Source organism: Aquarana catesbeiana, linkage group LG01, assembly GCF_042186555.1.
Source record: "Aquarana catesbeiana isolate 2022-GZ linkage group LG01, ASM4218655v1, whole genome shotgun sequence".
Taxonomy (NCBI): Eukaryota; Metazoa; Chordata; class Amphibia; order Anura; family Ranidae; genus Aquarana; species Aquarana catesbeiana.
Window position 1 is genome coordinate 689307643 of NC_133324.1, and position 26587 is coordinate 689334229.

Genomic DNA, 26587 nt, shown 5'->3' on the forward strand with positions numbered 1-26587 from the left:
GGCACTTATGGGCACTGATTAGGTGGCACTGATGAGGAGGCACTGATATGCCGCACTTATGGACACTGATAGGTGGCACTGATGAGCACTGTTAAGCGGCACTGGTGGGCACTGTTAGGCGGCACTGGTGGGCACTAATAGGAGGCACTAGTGGGCACTGATAGGCGGCACAGATAGGCGGTACTGATGGACACTAATGGGCATTGATGGGTGACACTGATGGGCATTGATTGACTGCAGTGATGGGCAGCACTGATAGGCGGCACTGATTGTCAGCACTGACTGGCATCGCTAATGGACACTGGTGGCACTTGTGGGCACTGATTGCTGCCACTGGTGGGCACTGATTGCTGCCACTGGTGGGCACTGATTGCTGCCACTGGTGGGCACTGATTTATTACACTGTTTTTCACTATTGTAATCAGGGCACTGATGATCAGATGATTACATTCCTAAATGTTCCCCTGCGTGGAGATGCCGCTGATCGGTCTCTTTGCCACACAAAGTGTCAGTGTGAGGCGAGGAGCGCCGATTACCGCCACTTCCTTGTTTGTGACTGGCTGTGATTGGACACAGATGATCACATGTTTAAAGAGCCGCGGACACGGAGTATATATTTAAAGTGGTTCTAAAGCCTAAACCTTTTTGCCTTAATGCATTCAATGCAAGGTAAAAAAAATGCCCTTCTTAGATCCAGCGCTGTGCACATCGGCAGCTCTTATCTCCCCTCACTTCCGTGTCTCACTAGCTTTGCTGGGGCACTGGGAGTCATTGGCTCCTAGTGCTGTCAATCAAAGCCAGTGACGAAGAAGCAGGGTGCGGGTGCCAAAGTGGGAAGAGCTTCCCATGTGGGCACTAGACAGAGAGGAGAATTGCCAACGGGCGACCCGAGAAGAGAGGGCTAGAGGCCGCTCTGTGCTTTTACTTTACACAGAGCAGGTAAGTGTAGAGATGTTTTTTTATTTTTTATTTTTGTTTATTTTTTTTCCTTTACAATCGCTATCAAAATATATAATTTTAAATCAAAATATATAACCATGCTTCATAAACACAAATATACAAATATTTCCAGTACTCAAAAATAAACAATTGTGCATAAAGTGATGTAATATTCCATAAAATGTGTTCCAAATGAAAAAGTCTTATTTTCATATCCAATGTACCCACAAATCGCTATAATTCAGTATCCCAAACATTTGTAGTTACATAGGTTGAAAAAAGACACAAGTCCATCCAGTTCAACCTTCAAAACAATAAATAAATAAAATAAAAAATATCGTACAATCCAATATACCCAATTTTATACCCTCAGTTGATCCAGATGAAGGCAAAAAACCCCAGCAGAGCATACTCCATTTTGCTACAGCAGGGGAAGAAATTCCTTCCTGATCCCCCAAGAGGCAATTGGATTTTCCCTGGATCAACTTTACCTATAAATGTTAGTACCCAGTTATATTATGTACATTTAGGAAAGTATCCAGGCCTTTCTTAAAGCAATCTAATGAGCTGGCCAGAACCACCTCTGGCGGGAGTCTATTCCACATTTTCACAGCTCTTACTGTAAAGAAACCTTTGCGTATTTGGAGATGAAATCTCTTTTCCTCTAGACATAAAGAGTGCCCCCGTGTCCTCTGGGTTGACCGTAAAGAGATCTCAACACCAAGTTCACTATATGGACCCCTTATATATTTGAACATGTTGATCATATCCCCCTTATTCTCCTCTTCTCAAGAGTGAATAAATTCAATTCCTCTAATCTTTCCTCATAGCTGAGCTCCTCCATGCCTCTTATCAGTTTGGTTGCCCTTCTCTGCACTTTCTCCAGTTCCCCGATATCCTTTTTGAGAACTGGTGCCCAAAACTGAACTGCATATTCCAGATGAGGTCTTACTAATGATTTGAACAGGGGCAAAATTATCTCTCTCTCTGGAGTCTCTTGTACCTCTCTTAATACAAGAAAGGACTTTGCTCGCTTTGGAAACCGCAGCTTGGCATTGCATGCTATTATTGACCTTATGATCTACCAAAACCCCCAGATCCTTCTCCACCACGGATTCCCCCAGTTGTACTCCCCCTAGCATGTATGATGCATGCATATTCTTAGCCCCCAAGTGCATAACTTTACATTTCTCAACATTAAACCTCATCTGCCACAGTCGCCCAATTAGACAGTGCATTGAGGTCGGCTTGTAAATTGGAGACATCCTGTAAGGACGTTATTCCACTGCATAGCTTGGTGTCATCTGCAAAGACAGAAATGTTACTTTCGATCCCAGACCCAATATCATTTATAAAGATATTAAAAAGTAAGGGTCCCAGCACTGAACCTTGGGGTACACCACTGATAACCTTAGACCATTCAGAGTAAGAATCATTAACCACTACTCTCTGAATTCTGTCTTTTAGCCAGTTTTCTATCCATTTACAAACTGATATTTCCAAGCCTGTAGACTTTACCTTACACATGAGCCGCGTGTGGGGAACTGTGTCGAACACTTTTGCAAAATCCAATCTGTTGTTCGTTTTGAATTTTTGCATCCTTTTTACATATTCTGTTAAATTCTTTGTAACATTTAAATGACACTAGTGTTCCTTCATTTTTATATTTTTTAAAAGCTCTTTTCTTATTGTTTATAGCTTCTTTAACTTTGGCCATGAGCCACATAGGTTTTGTTTTCAGCCTTTTAAACTTATTGCCCATGGGAATATACTTTGCAGTGAGGTCCCAAACAGTCTTTTTGAAGAATTCCCATTTCTGTTCTGTGTTTATCAATGCAAATATTCCCTCCCAGTCTAAATCCTGGAGAGCAGCCTTCATCCTTGGAAAATTTTCTCTCTTGAAGTTAAGTGTTTTTATCTTTCCCGTATGTATTTCTTGTTTACAGCTAACATCAAATGAAATCATGTTATGATCACTGCTACCCAGGTGTTCCTTTATCTGGACATTAGTAATAAGCTCTCTGCATGGTTTGAGATTACCAGGTCCAACAGAGCTTCATTCCTAGTTGGGGCCTCAATAAACTGGACCATAAAATTGTCCTGTAATAGTTTTATACATTTTTGCCCTTTAACTGTCCCAGCAGTGCCATTACTCCAGTCATTTTCTGGGTAGTTAAAATCCCCCATTATTATCACTTTCTCAGCCCTTGCAGCCCTTTCCATCTGTGCAAGGAGTTGAGTCTCCACCTCCTCGTTAACATTGGGTGGTCTATAACAAACTCCAATGATTAACTTTGAACTACCCCCATCTATATGCAGTTCCACCCATAATGCTTCAGACTCATCACACTCTCCATCAACCAGATCCTCTTTCACACTTGCTTTGAGATCACTTCTCACAGACAGACCCCACCACCTTTGCTTTTTACCCTGTCTCTCCGAAAGAGTGCATAGCCAGGAATATTAATAGCCCAGTCATATGAGTATTGAAGCCAAGTTTCAGCAATACCGATTACATCATAGCTCTCCTCATGCACCAGAGCTTCCAACTCACCTATTTTGCTTGGCAGACTTCTGGCATTGATATACAAACACTTTAATGCATTATTACATTTTGCTCTGGTGTTTTTCATATCATTTTTAGTAGTACAAATGGCACTATAGTTTCCAATGGCTGTTTGCAACGTGGGAAACTTCTTGTCACCTGCCATAATCCTCCCCCCATCTATCCCCATTCCACCCTCCATTAATGTCTGACCCCTAACTGACCTGTCTGCCCAATGTAATTCTAGTTCACCCTCCCCCCTTGTAGTGATAGGTACTGTATCTCCAATTTGAAATGCCCCAGTGGTTTTAATTCACATTCCACACTCAGTACTACAATGCAACTTTGTGCACACTCCCTGCTTGACCTTGCATTCACCTGAACTGCAGACATATTATCTTAATAATTAGGTCTACACAAACTTGTTGTTATACAACATTGACTGGATCCCCCTCTGGTTTATTCCTTCACATTTCAGTGTGTCCCTCCTGGCACTCCAGTTTCATATCACAATACTACATGTAATAATGTCACCCCACCTCCTGTCACATCCAGGATGCAGGCATGGGTTCCAAATAACGGAAATTCTTTTTTTAGGGCCAGTTCACACCATAGTAACACAGCCCAGATGCAATGTCGATGCTTTTCTTTATGCGCATTTTTTCATGCAGTCCAGTGCATTTTTTCCCCCTCCTTTTTCTTAACTTTAAATAAGGACATGTGTGTTCCAGTATGTTTTTGGTATGTTTTGTGCATTTTTGATGCGTTTTACCGCGTTCCAGTACAGTCCAGTGCAGAAAAAATGCAGCATGTTCTACTTTTTTTACTGGAACGACCACACTGGTGTGAACTATGCCATTGAAAACCATATGACCTACTATCCATGCGTTTTCGAGAACAAAAAAACCCACTGGACTGCATGTGGTGTGAACTGGCCCTTAGCCCTACCCAACACATTTCGCCGTTTGTGGACATTGTCAACGTCTTATTATATATCCCAGCATCATAAATGATAAGATCATTTTAGTTAGTGTTAGGCCTGGGTCACGCCTATGCATTTTTTAGTGCGTTTTCAGTTTTGCAGAAACACACTACAGTCCATTTAACATGGTTTCCTATGGATGTAGTTCACATCTGTGCATTTTCTGGAAAGGGCCAGGGACGTTTTTCAGGTTTTTGGTTCCACAGACTTCAATAGATAAAAAGCATGTTTTGCAAACTGCAACCTGCATAGGTGTGAATCAGGCCTTACAGAGAGAGAGTTTTTTTAAGGTAGATCAGACCTGACCAATTGAGTTGTGACTAGAGGACAGTTATGTGTATGTGAAATCTAGATTGGAATGGGAAGCAGAGTCTGTATAAACAAACATCACTTCCACCATGTGCATACAGTCATGCGAAAATGTAAAAAGATCATATACTGTGTATATACATACACACGCACACACACACCACTGTACAAAAGTTTTAGGCAGGTGTGAGAAAATGCTGGTAAATAAGAATACTTTCGGAAATAGAAGTGTTAATAGTTTATTTTTTATCAATTAACAAAATGGAAATAAATGCTCTGAAGAGAAATCTAAATCAAATCATTATTTGGTGTGACCACCCTTTGCCTTTAAAACGGCATCCATTCTTCTAGGTACACATGCACACAGTTTTTGAAGGAAATCGGCAGGTAGATTGTTCCAAACATCTTGGAGAACTAACCACAGATCTTCTGTGGATGTCGGCTACCTCATATCCTTCTGTCTCTTCATGTAATTCCAGACAGACTTGATGTTGAGATCAGGGCTCTGTTGGGGCCAAACCATCACTTTCAGGACTCTTCTTAATGCTGAAGATAGTTCTTAATGACATTGGCTGTATTTTTGGGATCATTGTCCTGCTGCAGAATAAATTTGGGGCCAATATTGATTTGGATTTCTCTTCATTTACTTTCCATTTTGTTAATTGATAAAAATAAACTATTAAAACTTCTATATCTGAAAGCATTCTTATTTAACAGCATTTTCTCACACCTGCCTAAAACTTTTGCACAGTACTGTATATTTGACTTTTTGAACAACTGAACAGGCAAACATTAGATGTTGATTTCAATAGTGCCTTTAGATAAAGTGATATACTTGAACAATTGACACATAAAATTGACATATTGTATTCATTTTCATTATCTAAATCAGGACAAATTGGGCCTTTATTTGGTGGTAATTTTTAACCCCTTGCCGCTGGCACCTTCCAACCCTTTAAGGGGTTTCAGAAACCTGGAGGCGGGGCAGGGTATCTGATCATGTGATCATCGTGATTGGCTGACACAGTGGTCACATGATCGGAAAGCTCCCAATCACTAGTATGCATCAGGAACTTTCCGGTAGCCGCCGGCTAACATGCTGAGAGCACACAAGTGCTCTCAGCATGGTAAGTTGTTTTAATAGGGCTACATATATGCGACATTAAGGCCCACACACATATATAACAACAAAGCCTGGGGAATGCCCCGGAAAAACCCAAGCCTACTTACAAACCAGCTCGCAGACAACCAAATGAACCTGTCTAACAGTATGTGTTAAAAACAGGGGTTTAGTCCGTAAGCCACAAAGCCTCGTCACGGCACCCTGGTATCTGTGGTCCTCGCTAAACTATGAGTGTCCCCACAGTGGAGGCACATGCATTTTGATGCATAGATGAGGGCAGGTGGACTGAAGGGGAGCCCACCCCTTCTTAAAGGTACAGGAACACACCAGATACAACCCCTGGCAAAAAATATGGAATCACCAGTCCCTGAGGATGTTCCTTCAGTTGTTTATTGTTGTAGAAAAAAAGCAGATCACAGACATGGCCAAAAACTAAAGGCATTTCAAATGGCAACTTTCTGGCTTTAAGAAACACTAAAAGAAATCAAGAAAAATAATTGTGGTGCCCAGTAACAATTAGATTTATAGAACAAGCACAGGGAATAAATGATGGAATCACTCAATTCTGAGGAAAAAAATTGTGGAATCACCCTGTAAATTTTCATTACAAACACTAACACCTGCATCAGATTAAATCTGCTTGTTAGTTTGTAGGTAAAGAGGGTAAATCATCACGCAGTGTTGCACAAGATGTTGGTTGTTCACAGTCGGCTGTGCCTAAAACATGGACCAAATACAAACAACATGGGAAGGTGGTTAAAGGCAAGCATACTGGTAGACCAAGGAAGACATCAAAGCGTCAAGACAGAAAACTTAAAGCAATATGCCTTGAAAATGTACAACAAAACAAATGAGGAACAAATGGGAGGAAACTGGAGTCAACATCTGTGACCGAACTGTAACAAACCGCCTAAAGGAAATGGGATTTACATACAGAAAAGCTAAAAGAAAGCCATCTCTAACACCTAAACACAAAAAAAACAAGGTTACAATGGGCTAAGGAAGGGAGGGAGGAGCCGGATGTGGGCGGGACACAGGTGCCGAGGCTGAGCTGGGGAAGACTGGCGTCCCCTCAACCGTGATGCGGGCGATGGATTGCTCACGGTCCCGCCTCTAGCCTGCCGCCATTACCCCCCCGACGCACTGTCTCCGATCCCTGCTCCAGCCAAATCAACTACGCGGCGCCGGGCGGCGGAGTGTGGAGGAGGTGGGAGCGGTGTGCCTACTTCCGCAGTTACCGGCGGTATTGTCTGGAGTCCCGCTGAAAGCGGAGGGCACGCCGAGCCTCCCCTGACGCAAGCCGGTACTCGAGGGGTATGCATGGATTAGGGGAGGAAGACAGGACGGATCTAAGCTGAAACCTGAAGTATGAAGGTATGGTTAACCGGATAAGTGATCTGACAGCTGTGCGGTGCAGGTGAGTGCCCCAGGAGTTTAAAAGGAGGATTACAACGGGTAAGATTCTGCTTAGACCTAACCCAGGAGAAGGGTAAGTGCTCATTATTGATCTGATTAAATGAACTGTACCTGGATCCTGCTATCTGTACCGGCTTCTGTATGATATCACTGCTTATGAAGTAACATATTGAGGAAGAGTTTTTTTTTTTTTTTTGTCAACCATTTCTCTCTGGCAAAGCCTGGCAATGCTGGAACGTTCATGGTTTAATAACGATGCATGCAGCGCAATGACGGTGGATTTGAGGGGAGCTGACGCTGTGTGATTTGTTAGGCAGGGTCTCCTCTTGGAAGCAGTAGCCACTTGGGACTTTGGGGCGATTGCCAGAAATAGATCTCTCACTGCTTTCTGCTTTCTGCTTCTCGGGTTAGAACCCCACAAAGTCTCTCAAAATACCTGGGTGCACGGAACGGACCCTCGCCAGTCCACAACGTTTACGTGGCCACGCCTACGTGGGATACAAGGCCTCTTAAGAAGCACCGGTTTTTCTAGGCGTGGACTCTGGGTGGGTTGAAGGCGCCTGGCTGAAAAAAAAAAAGGGGGGGCTCCTAACGTGAGGTTGGCACACTTTGAAGGTTGTAGAGAGAGTGGGGTTAATGACGAGGTTGTGAACCCGAATCCCCCTGAAGCAATAGGCCCCTACTGGTTAGCACCAAGAGGGGGCATTGGGGCACTGGGGGCACAGGGGAAGGGGTGAAAGAAGAGGGGAAGACAGGAAGAGATCAGAGAAGAAGGCAAGATGAGAGGAAAATCAACTAAAGGGGTAAATACCAACCCTCCTAGAATAAGTGCAAGCCCAGGAACTATCAGAAAATATATGGTAAATGACGGGAGTAAAGAAAACAGTAACGGTAGTAAAGACAGCCCGGGTAAAACAACAGGGGCCAAAAACAAAACCCCAGAAGGTGCAGCCAAAATGGGGACAAGAAGACAGCCGGCCGACACTGAAACTCAACCTTCTGGTAGCAAGGTGGTGGAAGTAACATCTGTAGGACCCCAACAGGAAAAACTCCTCCCTACAAAGGGAGAAATAGCAGAAATGTTTGCCAAATCGGAAATGTTGATCAAAGAGGAGATTAACACCGTCCACGAGAACATGAGCCATATTCTTAAACGAGTGGAGGAGGTGGAAAACGTGGCGGACAAGCAAGGGACGGAAATAATAGCCTTGAAGCATCAGATGGAAGCATTACAGATAGAACAAAGAAATATTAGATACAAATTGGAGGACCAGGAGAACCGAAGCAGAAGGAAGAACCTTCGGATTAGAGGCCTCCCTGAGACGCAAGGCGAAAAAGAAAATTTGCAAGAAAAAATCGATACAATCTTCCGAGATTTGATAAATCCTAATGATGCAAGCTACAAATTAAAAATCGACAGAGTACATAGGATTAAAAAGCCAGCGGAAATCAGGGGAGATGTCCCGCGAGACGTTATCGTCAGATTTCATAATTATCAAGACAAGGAACAAATTTACGTCAATCTAAGGAAAAAACAGCAAGCAAAATACGGAGAAACTAATCTACATATCTTCCAAGACCTGGCTGCAGAAACCCTTATCAGGAGAAGAACTTTGAAACCATTGCTAGAGGTACTAAAATCGCATGAGGTACAATACTCCTGGGGCTTCCCTGCCTGTTTAACTGGCCGCAAAGATGGACGTACGGCGGTGCTGAGATTTCCGAAGGAAACCCAAAAATTTTGCCAGCGTCTTGATATCCCTTTAATAGAGATCCCGAGATGGTGGGAAAGAACAGCCAACCAGGAGCCTACAGAGGAGCAAATCGCATGGAAACCCATAATCAAAGCAAAAAGACTCTAGGGGTCAAGAACATTGTTGTCTAAGAAAGAGAAAAAGAAAGACTTAATATGAGCTCCCAGTCATATTTGTGGCGGAGGAGGGTCTGGGGTGGCAGGGTGTGTCGAGGGGGGGGGGCAGGGGGGACTGGGGGGTCGGTGCAGTTTTCAACCTAGCGAGGAGGTATCGGTATTTGGTAAGCTCAACCCGAGCTAAACCTCTGGGGAGCCAACCGGGGGGCGAGGAGGAGTTGGGAGTCCACGGTTTTGTCTTGGGCCAACGGGAGGCCCGTTTTTCCCCCAATGATCGGAGGGAGGGATGGGGGTTGGGCATGGGGGGGCTGGGGGGAGGGTTGGGGGGAGCGGGTTCTGGGGGGGTGGGGCGGTGAAGGTAAGGGGGGCCGAGGGTGTGAGAGAGGGTAGGTTAATGAAAGGGTGTCATGGGCTTATTCCATTCAAAAAGGAAAAAAGGGAGAGAAAGAAAAAGAGAAAAAGTCAGAGAGGATGTCTAGTTTAAAGATTATTACATACAATGTCAGGGGCCTTAACTCCCCCATAAAACGAGCTAATATATTAGGTGAACTGAAATTCTTAAAGGTTGATGTGGCGATGCTCCAAGAGACACACTTAAGTTCTAGTAAGAACCAAAAAATTTTCTCTAGAGACTTTCCGGTATGGTTCTACGGTGACTCACCCAGGAAGGGGGCAAGGGGAGTGGCCATAGGGTTTGCCAGAGAGGTGAGGTTTCAGCTAGGGGAGAGATTGGCTGACCCTGAGGGCCGATTTATCTTCCTAAGAGGAAAGATCAACGGTGTAGAGTACTCTCTGGCAAACATCTATGGGCCTAACAAGAATACATACAGATTCATAATAAGCACCCTGGGGAAATTTGAAGAATTCCGGGGGGCTGCTATCATTGCGGGGAACTTCAATTTATGCTTAGACCCCGTAAGGGACAGTACGTCACATGCCCGGGGGACAGGAGGAGCTTGGGTAGGCAAACTTAAAAAGAAACTACATCAACTTCAGCTGGTAGAAGCATGGAGGATGCAACATGGAAACACAAGAGATTACACATTCTACTCCCCCGTGCATGAGACGTACTCAAGATTAGATCTCTTTTTAGTAGAACATAGACTGCTGGAAGCAGTTGCAGGGGTAGACATAGGTAACATGACATTCTCTGATCATGCACCGGTGTGCCTACAAATAAAGACAGGGGAACCCAGAACACAGGGAACAGGATGGAGATTGAACGAAGACATGCTCCAAGATAAAGAGATTCTGAAGAGAATTAAAGAAGAACTGGACCTTTTTCTTGTAAAAAAAAAAAAAAAAAAGAAGAACTGGACCTGTTTTTCAAAGTTAATGTCCCTGGGGAGACAACCGAGGCTGTAGTTTGGGAGACTCATAAAGCATACATTAGGGGAATATTAATGATGGTCGGGTCAGAAAGGAATAAGAGATTGATAAAAGAAAAGACTGTACTCTCTAGAGAAATCCATGATTTAGAACAGCAACACAAAACATTGGGTAAGAGGGAGGTGTGGATGAGCCTACAAAGGAGTAGAGAAGAGATGAGAAACCTAATGGAGCAGGAAACGCGTAAAATTTATAATTTGGTCAAAAAAGATAGATACATTTACGGAAGTAAAGCATTAGCCAGGGCACTGAAAAAAAAAGAAAAAGACTAACTATATTGAAAAAATAAGGACTAAATCAGGGGATATTAAATATAAAACGCGAGAGGTCGCGAGTACGTTTCAAGAATTTTATGGACAGTTATACGCCATTAATTTAAATAATTCACATAAGACGACCAGAAGCAAAAGAGAGGAGAATAAAAACTTCTTAAAAAAGGCTTGTTTACCTAAGATTGCGGAAAGTGATAAAGACATCCTAGATGCCCCTATAACAGAACAGGAACTTAAAAAAGCCCTCCAGGATACCCCAGCCGGGAAAGGCCCAGGACCGGACGGGCTAACCGTTATGCATTACAAAAAATTCCAAGAAACATTGATCCCGATCATGTGCTCATACATGAACGGGATAGGGGAAAGTTGGGAGATGAGGAAAGAAGCATTAGAAGCCAGTATTGCCATCATCTGGAAGGAAGGGAAGGACAGTTCGTTATGTTCAAGCTATAGGCCCATCTCCCTTTTAAATGTTGACACGAAAATATTTGCGAGGATCTTAGCCGATAGGTTGCAAACTGATTATTAACGGGATTATTCACCCAGATCTGGTCGGGTTTGTGCCAGGGAGAGAAGGGAGAGACACGGTATAAAGATGTTAATGGTGATTCAGAAAATAAAGGAAAGTGGAGCCCCAGGTCTACTCCTGTCGATTGATGCTGAAAAAGCTTTCGACAGGGTAGACTGGGGCTTTATGTAGGATACCCTAGAGGAAATTGGTATAGGTAACAAAATGCTCAGTTGGATAAAGGCCCTATACACACATCCCACAGCAAGAGTTAAGATTAACGGTACTCTTTCAGAGCAGTTTACAATGTATAACGGTACCAGACAGGGATGCCCACTTTCCCCATTGCTGTTTGTCTTGACTTTGGAACCCCTATTGGCGAGGATTAGGCGTAATCCCGACATTAGAGGGGTAAAAATAGGGGAAGATGAGTACAAGGTTGCCGCCTTTGCCGACGACATTTTACTCTATGTCACCCAACCAAGGATAACTCTCCCGAATCTGTTAGAAACTATCAAGATCTATGGAAGATTATCTAATTTCCGTGTCAACTCAACCAAGTCAGAAATTATGGAAATAGTGGAAGAAAAAGAAGGGGAAAAGGCCTATCAACAAAACCTTCCATTTAAATGGGGGATGAAAGAGCTTAACTATCTAGGAGTCAAAATCACTACGGCAATAGAATCATTACTTCAAGACAATTTTTTAACACTTCTAAATGAGATTAGGACCGATCTGAACCGAATTCCGCGTAACCAACTTTCATGGGGTGGCAGAATAAACCTTCTAAAGATGTCGATCCTCCCAAAAATCACTTACAAAATACAAATGCTCCCAATAACAATCCCGCAGAGTTATCTTAATAAACTGAACAAAATACACTGCCTGGAATACTTGAGATATAGTGAAGGAGATGATATGGAAACTTACGAGGAGACATGGAGAGATTGGGTAAAATATAAGTCTTCACCTCAAGCGGCCGAGGCGTGGGGAACTTAGACCGAGGTTCCATTGATAATTATGCATAGGTCAGGAGTTGGGCGTTGATTGGGAGATAGACAGGAGTTTATAGCCTAACCAGTAATGCAAACTAGATGACTCACACTGAAGAGTGTAAAAGTGAAAGACTAGGGTAGGGATGGGTATAGGTCATGACACCAGGGGTTTATAGGTTGGGGGGGTGGGGTGGGGGTAATGGGGTGTAGTGAGGAGGGGGAGGGGTTGGGGGATAATAAGTCTAAAGGGTCTTGGGATTGTGTGTCTTTAGAACTACTTTTGTAATCAATCGAAAATTTTAAAAAATAAATAAAAAAATACGCCACAATGATGTGAATACGTTAAGGGAAGAGATTGAACTGTTAAGTTGAAACCACTTCTCCCATATAATTATCTCGCTGATGTGGCAAAAAAAAAAACAATGGGCTAAGGAAAGGCAATCGTGGACTGTGGATGATTGGATGAAAGTCATATTCAGTGATGAATCTCGAATCTGCATTGGGCAAGGTGATGATGCTGGAACTTTTGTTTGGTGCCGTTCCAATGAGATTTATGCAGACGACTGTCTGAAGAAAACATGCAAATTTCCACAGTCAATTATGATATGGGGCTGTATGTCAGGTAAAGGCACTGGGGAGATGGCTGTCATTAAATCTTCAATAAATGCACAGGTTTACATTGAAATTTTGGACATTTTTCTTATCCCATCTATTGAAAGGATGTTTGGGGCTGATGAAATCATTTATCAAGATGATAATGCATCTTGCCATAGAGCAAAAACTGTGAAAAAATTCCTTGAAGAAACACACATAATGTCATGGCCTGCAAACAGTCCGGATCTCAATCCAATTGAAAATCTGTGGTGGAAGTTAAAGAAAATGGTCCATGACAAGGCTCCAACCTGCAAAGATGATTTGGCAACAGCAATCAGAGAAGGCTGGAGCCAGATTGATGAAGAGTACTGTTTATCACTCATTAAGTCAATGCCTCAGAGACTGCAAGCAGTTATAAAAGCCAGAGGTGGTGCAACAAAGCGCTGTGATTGGCCGGAGCCTCGATGATGTCACTCCTGCGCATGCGAGACTTTGTCTTCTAAAGTGTGACTGCCACACAGGTGCGCCAGCTTAGGCTGGCACTTCTCTCAGCTGGGTGGCTGCTTACGGTAGGGAGGACCCGGGGTGGGCCCCGGCAGGGAGGACCCTTACAGAATCCCTGTGCTTAACTAGTATTTCTGCTGTTTCAGGGGCACAGTCCTCAACAGCTTGGAATGCCTTGCCCAATTCCTTCTTCTTCTCCCCTTTTGAGGGAGGATGAGGTGTCCGGGAAAACTCAGGGTGAAGTGAAGTAGAGGTGGAAGCTATTGAGGATCAGGAATCCCTTATGGAAGAGTCCTCCCAGCAGAAATCTCAGGGTCCAGAGCTGTTTTAGACACAGAAGACTGATGTGGGCTACCTGAGGGTATGGTACATGCACTAATCTTGGTTGTAAACTCAGGCATGAAATGTAAAAAAAAGTACATCCTTCTATATTGTGTACTTGTCTCTCTCCAAAACTCTGAGTATAATTTTTCTCTGCTGCCTTGTTCTTCTGTTATTACCATGCGTCACTTTTGGAAACTTTTCCCAATAAGAGGTAGAAAGGTGACAGGGAGGGAGCTGCAGCACTTAGCCTGTGACTCATTTTCACAGCTGTACCTGTTTTCCATACTGTGTGAAGGGGGTGTGCCCCTGTCTTCCTTCTAATCAGGGCACAGAGCTGTTGGTTCTGTGGAGACTTCAGCTCCCTGCCCAAACTCCTAGACCAAAGAATAAATCCTTTCCTCTTTGTGTTTTCAGAACTATCTACAGAAGAAATTACTGCAGATACACAGCTACAACTTATGCAGGAGGATTTGTTTAATCTCTGTGTATTATCTAACGCTGGTCACTCTATGGGTGTATGTAAGGGTTTACAACCACTTTAGGTTGCTGATGCCGGAATACTCTTCTCCTAAAGTCACTTATTTTGGATTCTTGCAGCTACCAAAAAATCCCAAGTAATTTCCAGTGCACTTGCTATTACAAATGGTAATGTATGCCAAGTGGGCTCACTCGGAGAGGGTGTTCTTACCACAAAAAGAGGTTAGAACCCCTCTTTGAGGTGTCCTTCTCTATGGTGGGAGCAGCCTGCAGTGGCTGTGGTGAGAGTTGAATCTCAGTTCAGGGAACATGGTCATGGACATGGAAGTTGCTGTCCCTCTCTGCTGTACACATTCCCACCATAGAAAAATGGGCAATGAACTTTCCGAGTCATCAGCAGCTGAATCCGGGAGAATGGGCTATTCAGAAATTTGTCTGGGCGACTCCAGATTTGGATCTCTTGGCATCCAGATTCACCAAGAAACTGGACAGGCTTGTGTCCAGAACCAGCGATCCTCAGGCATTTTCGGTAGATGGTCTGGTGACTCCTTGGGATCCTTTTTCCCTTATTTATGCCTCCTCTCTACTTCAACTGCTTCCACGTCTGTTGCACAGGATAAAGGTGGAAGGCATTTTGGTGATTCTGATCGCACTGGCTTGGCCAAGAAAAATGTTGTATGCTAGTATTGTCGATCTCTTGGCAGACGTAGACTATTCCAAGCCAACCATTTTTGCTATTTCAGAGTGTGATCTTCCATCCTGCTATAAGGTCGCTGGCTTTGATAACATGGCTGTTGAAGACCAAGGCAAGAGGGAAAGGGGTGTTTCTGGTTTCGGTCTGGCTGCTAATCAATCCACTATTTCTTGATGGATTTGTCAGCTAATATCTCAGGTCTGTGTTATTAAGGGCAAGATTCGTCCTTTCCCTGTCGAGGCCCATTTCACCAGGAATATCACCGTTTCTTTTGCGATTCAGCATCAAGCTTCTGTTGTTTAAGTTTGTAAGGCTGCTACCAGATCTTCTCTTCACATGTTTACTCAGTGTTACCAGATGGATATTTAAGCCTTCTTGCCTGTTCCCCATTGCTTGCTGCAAAAATGTGGTTTAGCTAAGCTAGGAGGGTTATGCCTGGGTGGGGATTTCTTAATTTTTTTTGGCCAGTGTTTAGTCACCTGAAGGTGACAACATGACCCAAGTACTCATGAATATAAACTCTTGTCCTGTGATGTACTCTTTAAAAAATTATCATACAGGGATACCACGAATCCTAAATGTTAACACTGTATGGGTTTATAAGCTATACACAGAAACCAGATTTTTAAACCACTAAATTGTTTAGTGGTGCCTGCTAGTTTCTAGGCCCGGGCTAAGGCAGTTGATCATGCATTACTGGAAAAAAAGGCAGATTTTGAACTGATTCTTGGACATTGTGTAGGCAGAGTTGTAACTGATTGTGGACAAGGCATACAAAAGGCTAAGTGGGAGCTGATCTTGGACCATTGATGGAAAAAGTAGAGTTGGAGTTGATGTTAGCAGGGTGTGATGATTTTGGCCATGGGGAAAGAAAATTCAGATCAAGAACTGGGCAAAGACAGAGGAGAAACGAGGCAGAGTGGAAGCTGATTGTAGCTGAAAGGTGAGTGGAACAAGATTGTGTGCCACTGAGATGCTATGCGGCAGCTGATCATGGATTAAAGAGGGAGGAATTATGAGGCAGGGGGAATTTTGGCTGAGACTTATTCAGGTCATACATGGGTCGTATTCAAAACAAATTTTCTTTCAAAAATTTGTATATCACTCTGTTGATCAGAAATTTCATGTGTTTTGTGATCCGAGCCACCATTGATTTCGACATTCGACCAACCAATCCTTCAATTTCACCTCATGTTGCTACAGAAAAGAATTTTTGTGGCCGGGAATCTTCTTTTCTTTTATTGCAATTGTGCGCATTTCTTCGATTATATTTCTCACACAGTTCTCCCATCATTGATTAGAAAATCGTTTGTTTTTCAAAATCTCCAATATGCCCAACCACTCTAATTCGATGGGCGCACGAAAATTGGCCATTGCAAAATTGGGCAATGGTGTGAATTCAAACGAAAATTCTTAGAAAAGATTTTCGAAAGAAAATTATTTTAGAATTCAACCCATGTATGGCCGGCCTTAGTGGGATGATGACTGTTACATAATGGGGGACAGAGCTAGAGTTGATTGTAGAATAGGCATAGAAGAGGCAGACTAGAATCTGAATGTGATGCCAGGGAAGGGGGTGGTGGGGGGCAGAAAAAAAAGAAATGTTACTGCTGTGGATGTGGACAATTATAAATTAATAATGTTTTTACTGAGGGCCTTGCAGAGTTGCAGTGCAAAACTCCAAAAAGGGTCAGATCCCAGAGATGGTACATGTGATTTGTTGACACATTCACTCTTAGCCAAAGAATCCTCTAGCATTTGCAGTTTCTTTTAAAGCTACAAATAAAGGGTTAAAAATAACATGTAATGTAGGCAGCTGGTTAGGGCTAATCTCTGAGATGCGCACTCTAATATTTAAGCGTTCACAGGAAACAAGATATAGATTCATATGGCAGCAAAATCCTTCAGCAAAAACAGAAAGTTGCTTCTTTCTTCTTAACCCAATACTTATGCCCCGTACACACGATCGGATTTTCCGAAGGAAAATGTGTGATAGGACCTTGCTGGAAATTCCGACCGTGTGTAGGCTCCATCACACATTTTCCATAGGAATTTCCGACACACAAAGTTTGAGAGCAGGCTATTAAATTTTCCGACAACAAAATCCGTTCGGTTAAATTCTGATCGTGTGTACACAAATCCGATGCACAAAGTGCCACGCATGCTCAGAATAAATTAAGAGACGAAAGCTATTGGCTACTGCCCCGTTTATAGTCCCGGCGTACGTGTTTTACGTCACCACGTTCAGAACGATTGGATTTTCCGACAACTTTGTGTGACCGTGTGTATGCAAGACAAGTTTGAGCCAACATCCGTCTGAAAAAATCTATGGATTTTGTTGTCGGAATGTCCGATCAATGTCCGACCGTGTGTACAGGGCATTAGAGATATTCTGATGATGATAACTGACGTATGTTTGAAACATACTCAATTTTTCTTAATTTGTAGTAAATATGTAATTTTTTTAAGGTCTTTAATTTTAGTGTAGACAGAATAGTGGGTAAATAGCAAATTTGTCTTGGCTTATTAAATGCTAACCCTTTCATGACTAAGCCTATTTTTGAAATTTGGTGTTTACAAGTTAAAATCCATATTTTTTGCTAGAAAATTACTTAGAACCCCCAAACATTATATATATTTTTTTAGCAGAGAATCTAGAGAATAAAATGGAGACTGTTGTAATATTTTATATCACACGGTATTTGTGCAGCGGTGTTTTAAACGCAAATTTTTGGAAAAGGGACACTTCCATGAATTTTAAAAAATCCAAACAGTAAAGTTACCCCAATTTTTTTGTATAATGTGAAAGATGATGTTACGCCGAGTAAATAGATACCAAACATGTCACGCTTTATAATTGCACGCACTCGTGGAATGGCAACAAACTATGGTAGCTATGAATTTCCATAGGCGACGCTTTAAATTTTTTTAAAGGTTTTACCAGGTTAGAGTTACAGAGGAGGTCTAGGGCTAGAATTATTGCTCTTGCTCTGACGTTCGCGGTGATACCTTACATGTGTGATTTGAACACCGTTTACATATGCGGGCGCGACTTCCGTATGCGTTTTCTTCGCTGTGCGAGCTCGCGGGGACGGGGGCGCTTTAAAAAAATTTTTTTTTTTTTTTTATTTATTTTTAGACTTATAAATTGTGTTTTTTAAAAAAATGTTTTTTTTTTTTACTTTTATTGCTGTCACAAGGAATGTAAACATCCCTTGTGACTGTAATAGGTGGTGACAGGTACTCTTTATGGAGGGATCGGGGGTCTAAAAGACCTCCGATCCCTCCTCTGCACTTCAAAGTATTCAGATCGCCGTAAACGGCGATTCTGAATACTGTATATTTTTTTAAATTCGGCACCATTGGCAGCCCAGTAAACGGGAAGTGACGTCATGACGTCGCTTCCGCGTTTACATTGAGAAGGCTGTAACGAAGCCGCCTACGGCTTCGTTCCAGCCCGCCCACAGCCGCCGGAGGCAGCCGATTGGACACCGGGCCTCCCGATCGCACAGGAGGCCCGGTAAGAGCGGCGGGAGCGGGGGGATGTCCCCTCCCGCTTCTCCGGTATAACAGCTGAGCGGCTTTTAGCCGCATCGGTTGTTATATACGGGTAGCCGATCGCCCGCTCTAAACAACGGTACCGGGATGATGCCTGCAGCTGCGGGCATCATCCCAGTATAACCCCCGGAAAGCCGAGTACGCATATCTGCGTACGGTCGGTGGGAAGGGGTTAAAATATTAGCAGAAAAAGTATATTATAGGTAACAATTGAATCTAGAAAGGGGGGGGGGGGGGGTGAGCATCCGCGCTAGCTATAATAACAGAACATCTACATAAGCAGCCAGCTCAGTTTGTTGATTGTCAAACAAAAATAAAAGTCCAAAATGCAGCGCTTATTTCAAATAACAGTTCTTTCCAAGAAGGGATAGATATGAAAGGACCCTTCACTAGCTTCAGTGTGTATGGAAAAGCACACCACACACAAGGTGAATCCAATCTGCTTACCAGAAGGTGTTAATAAATAGGCATAAACTCCTCAATCACAAGGCACCACTGCATCGCTTATCCAAACACTGATGGTAATAGACTTGATCCAATCATAAAATATAGCTTGTAATAGGCACTTATTCACTTAAAGCCATCAAAATTACGAACTCCAAGGATATGGTAGATGTAATTTGTCCAATCAATAGGTCAGCGATACCCAAATGAAAAGAATAAGGCAGCAATAGTGAAGCCCGTCAGGCATAAAAAGTTTATTGTAGTTCACTTACAGTTAGTTACAGGATACAGACATCATGATGTGTAAAACCGCGGCTCTCAGCGCTCTTGCATCTGCCCACCTGACATGTTTCATCCAATGGGATTTCATCAGAGGTGTGGCCTAGTGATGCAAGCATACCCTTTTAAACGTAATCACAGATGACGCGCTTTCTGGAGGGCAGAACCCTCCAGTTGCGTGAGCCGGAAATAAAGTCACTGGAGCACACCACCGTTATGCTTGCATTCCATGACTAGGTACTCGCTCAGGAAGGGCACAGGAAGTGGGTGGAGAGTGATCGCAGGCCAACACAGCACCGGAAAACAAACACAGACCGTACAATGCAACACTAGCCCATCCCGAGCGATCTTTCACTAAAATATATACAAATATTTGGCGATTTTAATTGACCATTAGTTAAAAATTGTAACCCAAGTAAATATGAGAGGCAATTTGACTATGATGGAGGCTCTCCTAAGTACAACCTAAGGAGCTGGATATAAAATGTATAGAATCCATAGCTGCATTACTGATCATGATGTGATCAAAATGTGTCAATAATCAATCAATATAAATACAGATCATTGGTAGAATATAAAACATACATATAAAAGACTAAAATAAAAATATATATTCTATATAAAGAGTAATAGACCGCTATCACTTAGTATAAAGCATTTAAAATGGCTGTATAAAATTAACCATTATTTATAAAACAGTTCACATCCCAATCTACGTTTAATCCAAGGGGGTATAGCATTTTAGGTCATAAATCCAGCGAGTTTCTAACCGTGAGATCTCTCTCTTGGTCATACTTCCTCACCAGTGGGTGATAAATCTATCTATGGCAATAAACGTAGTCCCAGCTGGATTTTTGTTATGGCATTCAAGATAATAGTGAGAAATGCTATGTTTGGGAAACCCCTTCTTAATATTTGCTATATGTTCCTTCACTCTAACGTTCATCGCTCTCATTGTGCGACCTACACACTGTAGGCCACATGGGCAAATTAATAGATAAAAAACATTTTGAGAAGTACAGGTAATAAATGTGTTAATATCATATACCCAGGCCGTGACATTAGACTTGAATTCACAAATTTTTCTGTCTCTTTTTATTACAATAGCAAACGGTACATTTCCGACACGGAAAATAGCCTTTGGATTTTTGAAAAAAAGAGACCCTGTTAGGAGCATCTAAGATATTCTGTGCAACCTGAAGCTTAGGAGGTGGAACTCCTCTAAAAATAACCTGTGGGCGGTCAGGCACTAATACTTTATCATTTTTTAACCACTTGCCGACCAGCCGCCGTCATTATGCAGTGGCAGGTAGGCACAATCACGCGAATCGTCGTAGCTATATGTCGGTCCCTTTAAGCGGGATAGCAGGCACGCGCCCGCTGCACAGCGGGGGTGCTGATGCTCGTGACTGGCAGTCGCGAAGACCGCCGGCCACGAGCTTTCGCGGGCACGAGAGGCAGAACAGGGACGTGTGTGTGTAAACACACATCCCTGTTCTGTGAGGAGAGAGAGAGATCCTGAGTTTCTATGAGCTGGGAACCGCGATCTCTCATCTCCTATAGTCAGTCCCATCCCCCACAGTTAGAACACACACCCAGGGAACACAGTTAACCCCTTGATCGCCCCCTAATGTTAACCCCTTCCCTGCTAGTGACATTTATACAGTAATCCATGCATTTTTATAGCACTGATCGCTGTATAATTGTCAATCGACCCAAAAATGTGTCTGATGGGTCCACCATAATGTTGCAGTCTCGATAAAAATTGCAGATCACCGCCATTACTAGTAAAGAAAATAATAAAAATGCCATAAATCTATCCCCTATTTTGTAGACGCTAATATATGCTTTTTGCGATTTATATTACCAAAAATATATAGAAGAATACATATCGGCCTAAACTGAGGAAAAAATTAGCTTTTTTAAAAAAAAATGGGGCTATTTATTACAGCAAAAAGTACAAAATATTGTGTTTTTTTTCAAAATTGTCCTTTTTTTTTTTTGTTTATAGCGCAAAAAATAAAAACCGCAGAGATGATCAAATACCACCAAAAGAAAGTTCTATTTGTGGGTACAGCGTTGCACGACCGCGCAGTTGTCAGTTAAAGCGACGCAGTGCCGTATCGCAAAAAATGGCCTGTCATTGAGCAGCCAATTCTTCCGGGGCTGAAGTGGTTAATACCACCCAATGTTTGGTCAATATCTTCCTAATGTCATAATATTGATGTGAATAAGTGGTAATCATAGAAAAATTATGATCATTAACTCTAGATTGGGGTATATTTTTACGTCTCAACATAGAGGTCCTATCCATGGCTCCCACTTCTTTATTTTATCAAGATTAGCTGTCATATACCCCCTATCGATTAATTTATTTTTCAAAGCCTGTTCCAAATAATCTTTCTTCAAAGTACAATTTCGCCTCTGGTGTATAAATTTACTCTTGGGTAAGGATTTCAACCATAAAGGGTGATGACAGCTTTGTCCAATGTAACCATTTCTGTCAGTACTTTTGAAGAAAGTAGACGTGTTGAACATACCATCCCTAATTTCTATGTTCAGATCTAAAAAATTGATTTTACTTTTACTGGTCTCATATTGTAATGAAATACCTAAAGTGTTCTAGTTAACTTCTTTCATAAAAGTAGATAGTGATATCATGTCACCATCCCATAGGAGGAGGATGTCGTCTATTTATCTTCCCCAGAAGACCAATTTGTGTCTCCTATTGGAATAGACAACATCCTCCTCCTACTTGGCCATGAACAGGTTTACCATGCTCAGTGCAAATTTTGCACCCATAGCCACTCCTCTGCTCTGGAGGTAATGGGCACCCCCAAACCAGAAGTAGTTGTGAGTCATGGCAAACCTGAGTAATCCCAATATAAACTCTCTTTGAGGGCAGATCAAATCAGCATCCCTCCTCAAAAACATATCAACGGCTTCAAGGCCATCAGAGTGGGAAATAATAATTTGTCCATGCGGCCATACGTTAGAGTGAAGGAACATATAGCAAATATTAAGAAGAGGTTCCCCAAACATAGCGTTTTTCACCATTATCTTGAATGCAATAACAAAAATCCAGCTGGGACTACTACGTTTATTGCCATAGATAGATTTACCCCCCACTGGCGAGGAAGCATGACCAAGAGAGATCTCATGGTTAGAAACTCGCTGGATTTATGACATAAAATGCTATACCCCTTTGGAGTAAACGTAGATTGGGATGTGAACTGTTTTATAAATAATGGTTAATTTTATACAGCCATTTTAAATGCTTTATACTAGGTGATAGCAGTCTATTGTTCTTTATATATAATATATATTTTTATTTTAGACTTTTATATCTACCAATGATCTGTATTTATATTGATTGATTATTGACACATTTTATGACCAGTAATGCAGCATTGGATTCTATACATTTTATATCTAGCTCCTTAGGTTGTGTTTAGTAGAGCCTCCAGCATAGTCAAATTGCCTCTCCTATTTACTTGGGTTACAATTTTACCTAATGGCCAATTAAGATTGCCAAATATTTGTATATATTTTAGTGACAGATCGCTCGGGATGGGCTAGTGTTGCATTGTACGGTCTGTGTTTGTTTTCGGCCCCTGTGTTGGCCTGCGATAACTCTCCGCCCACTTCCTGTGCCCTTCCTGAGGGAGTACTTAGTCATGGAATGCAAAAGTAACGGTGGTGCGCTCCAGTGACTTTATTTCTGGCTAACGCAGCAACTGGAGGGTCCCGCCCTCCGGAAAGCGTGTCATCCGTGATTACGTTTAAAAGAGCGTGCTTGCATCACTAGGCTACGCTTCTGATGAAATCCCATTGGATGAAACATGTCAGGCGGGCAGATGCAAGCACACTGAGAGCCGCGGTTTTACACATCATGATGTCTGTATCCTGTAACTAACTGTAAGTGAACTACAATAAATTAGCTTTTTATACTCGATGGGCTTCACTATTGCTGCCTTATTCTTTTCATTTGGGTATCGCTGACCTATTGATTGGATAAATTACATCTACCATATCCTTGGAGTTCATAATTTTGATGGCTTTAAGTGAATAAGTGCCCATTACAAGCTATATTTTATGATTGGATCAAGTCTATTACCATCAGTGTTTGGATAAGCGATGCAGTGATGCCTTGTGATTGATGAGTTTATGCCTATTTATTAACACCTTCTGGTAAGCAGATTGGATTCACCTTGTGTGTGGTGTGCTTTTCCATACACACTGAAGCTGGTGAAGGGTCCTTTCATATCTATCCCTTCTTGGAAAGATCTGTTATTTTAAACAAGCACTGCATTTTGGACTTTTAACAATTGACTCTAGTCCACAAAAAACTAGGAACATTCTCAGGAAGTAAAGGGTTTAGTGGCATATTTTTTAATATAATAGACTTTCCATTTATAGATAGTTGGTAGCAGGGTTTGTACTTCTACAAATATGACTCTGGAGTTACAGTGCTCCTGGTGCTTGCATGCACTTTTAGTTTTTATACTATCCAGTACCTTGAAAACCTGGGATTTTATATTATAAAAACATGACTTGTGATTGTGCTGGGGCTGCTTCTTTCCACATGGCTTATCAACCTGTTGGCCAGTAACACATCCTATCTTACTTTATGGCGTGTAGGGAGAAAAAATAGCAGGAAGGACCATTGTTGTTCCTGTAAGACCCCTTTCACACTGGGGTTCGCGTTCGCAGTAAAGCAGCGTTTTTCCGCAGCTAAAGTGGTGCTTTTCAACCGCTAGAGGGGAGCTTTTTATTAAAAACTCCCGCATTGCGGCACTTCAAAAGTGCTGCCCATTCATTCCATTGGGCAGGATGTTTTGGGAGCGCTAAATACAGTACTCCCAACCCGCCCCAAAGATGCTGCTTGCAGGACTTTTCGGAACGTCCCGCAAGCGCACCGCCCGAGTGTGAAAAGTCACATTTGAATGAAGCGCTAAAGTGCCTAAACCCCCCCCAGTGTGAAAGGGGTCTAATACAGCACTCTGGTTTGTCTTGTTACTGGCACTAGAAATAACAAGGTGTGCAGGCTTTGAGAAGTGCCTCTATTTTAATTATGCAGCTAGATTACCATGGTTAAAATCCCATAAGTACACTTTAACCCAATGGGGTTGATTTACTAAAGCTGGGGAGTGCAAAATCTGGTGCAGCTGTGCATGGTCGCTAATCAGCATCTAACTTCAGCTTGTTCAATTAAGCTTTGACTAAAAAGCCTGGAAGCTGATTGGTTTCTATACAGAGCTGCACCAGATTTTGCACACTCCAGTTTTAGTAAATCAACATCAATGCTATACAAGAAACATGAGGTAGAAGAAGTATCACTCGGATTACTCTATGGCAATACATCAGACATGCTTGTTGATTAAGGCAGAGCGTAATAAACATTAGTCACATATTTGCCATATGGTTTCTATGGGTGACTGTTCTTTGTACACATTTTACTGCCTTTTTTAAACATCTAAAATTCTCAGCTACTGTCCATTGTGTTTCTGCTGCAAAATACCTTTACATTTTACTGTTGCCTTCACTCACAGAAACCTTAAAAATGTCTCTTTTCAATGCATGAAAAGGGCAAATAATTTCCAGTGTCCTGAAATTCTCTGGTACACTTGTGAATACTGGGGGTGGTGGGAGTAGTAGAGCTGAGATGCCTGACATAGATCAGTTTTTTTTTTATTGTTTTTTTGCATATTTTCAGACATGTAGTAATGTGCCTTCTCATTCCCCTCTTCTTCTTAGGCTAATATCTTGGACAGGAAGGAAAATTGACCCTGTTGGAGTGGATTACATACTTCAGAAATTGGGTTTCCACCACGCCAGAACTACAATTCCAAAATGGCTTCAGCGTGGAGTAATGGATCCACTGGACAAGGTTCTTTCAGTCCTGATTAAAAAGCTGGGGTCTGCCTTACAAGATGAAAAGGAAAAGAAAGGAAAAGAGAAGGAGGAGCACTGAACAAGCAGAGAATTGCGAACAAATTGTCAGAGATCAAAATAAGTTACACCTTTTTTTATACTGTACAGAAGAATGTTTTAACAGATGCATTGGATGTGACCAGATTTTTTTTTTATTTAACTGATGCTAACTCTCATCCCTGGGAGCAGTTTTAGCTACATTTCTTCATGTGATCACTCCCATGGCCTTTTGCTGTGATATGACATGCCACTGCAATATTTGCATTTCTGTGCATTCATCTGTTTTCCACAAGACATCATTTGAGCCTGAAGCAGACCCATTAATGTAGTTCTCCTCCGGCACTATGTTCATCTCAGTACAAATAAGACTCAGGGATGAGAGGGGTTAATAAATTTTGTTGTGAATGTAATTGTTTACTGTGGTGCATGCTGCCATTCTGCATAGGATTACGCACTGCATACGTCTGTATATTTTGGACTGAAAAAAGAGGTTCAACACTGTAAATGAATGGGGTTTGTGTCATTACTTTTAAGTGCAATATTATTTTCTGTAATAACTGCAGAATGTTAACTGTGAATTTTCTTGATTCCCCCTCCATTGGCCATAATAATAAATTGTTGACAATGTGAAAATGGCTAATGATTTTTTTCTTTATGTGGCTTGTTTACATTTTTGTAAATATTTTATTATATCCTGTGACGACACTGAAAGGGTAACTCCGCTTTTGTAGGGGAAAAAATAGCAAATAAAAAATAATATAGCACATATAATTATGACACTAATCATATTGTGATTGAATGTTATTAGAAATTACCTTTCCTTTTCAATCTGCAGCCAATGAAATTTTCTGAGAATAAACTGCAATATGGCACCTGGAGGTTTTTTGTACACAGAGTGTGTACAGACCACTCCCCAGAAACAGCATTTCCTGCTTGTGTGATTGGCTCATCAATTTTCCCAGAAGTCTACCTTAAATACAAATCAGATTTCAGGAATACCTTGCAGCAAAAATTACATTTTTTGAGAGATACATTCAATAGGAACACGTCTAAAGGAATGCGGGCCCAGCAGATTTTCTCCTTAGTGTTGTGCAGATCCACACCTGACAGTTAATTATGAAACCACTCCCATTACATCTACTCAGAACAGAGGCACAAACACACATGGATTTCTTCAGACTAACAAAAGGTAGGAATCTGCAGCAAAAGTTGTTATAATCCTTGCAATGTACATAGATCACCTAGAGGGGAATGTTTTTTTTTCTCAACAAAAGTGGAGTTACGCTTAAGGAAATAACACTTTGCTACAATGTAAAGTAGTGAGTGTACAGCTTGTATAACTGTGTAAGTTTGCTGTCCCCTCAAAATAACTCAACACACAGCCATTAATGTCTAAACCGCTGGCAACAAAAGTGAGTACACCCCTAGGTG

The 26587-nt window shown here is 42.0% G+C and overlaps 1 protein-coding gene across 1 annotated transcript in view; it reads left to right on the forward strand.

The window, feature by feature from the left end:
* Positions 1-25789, forward strand: part of BLTP1 (bridge-like lipid transfer protein family member 1) — a gene marked incomplete in the record, with an annotated part of 561636 nt that extends 535847 nt beyond the window's left edge. The window contains 1 exon segment of the mRNA XM_073603515.1: positions 24980-25789. Within this exon segment, the coding sequence (XP_073459616.1) occupies positions 24980-25196 (217 nt within the window).
* Positions 25790-26587: the final 798 nt, after the last annotated feature.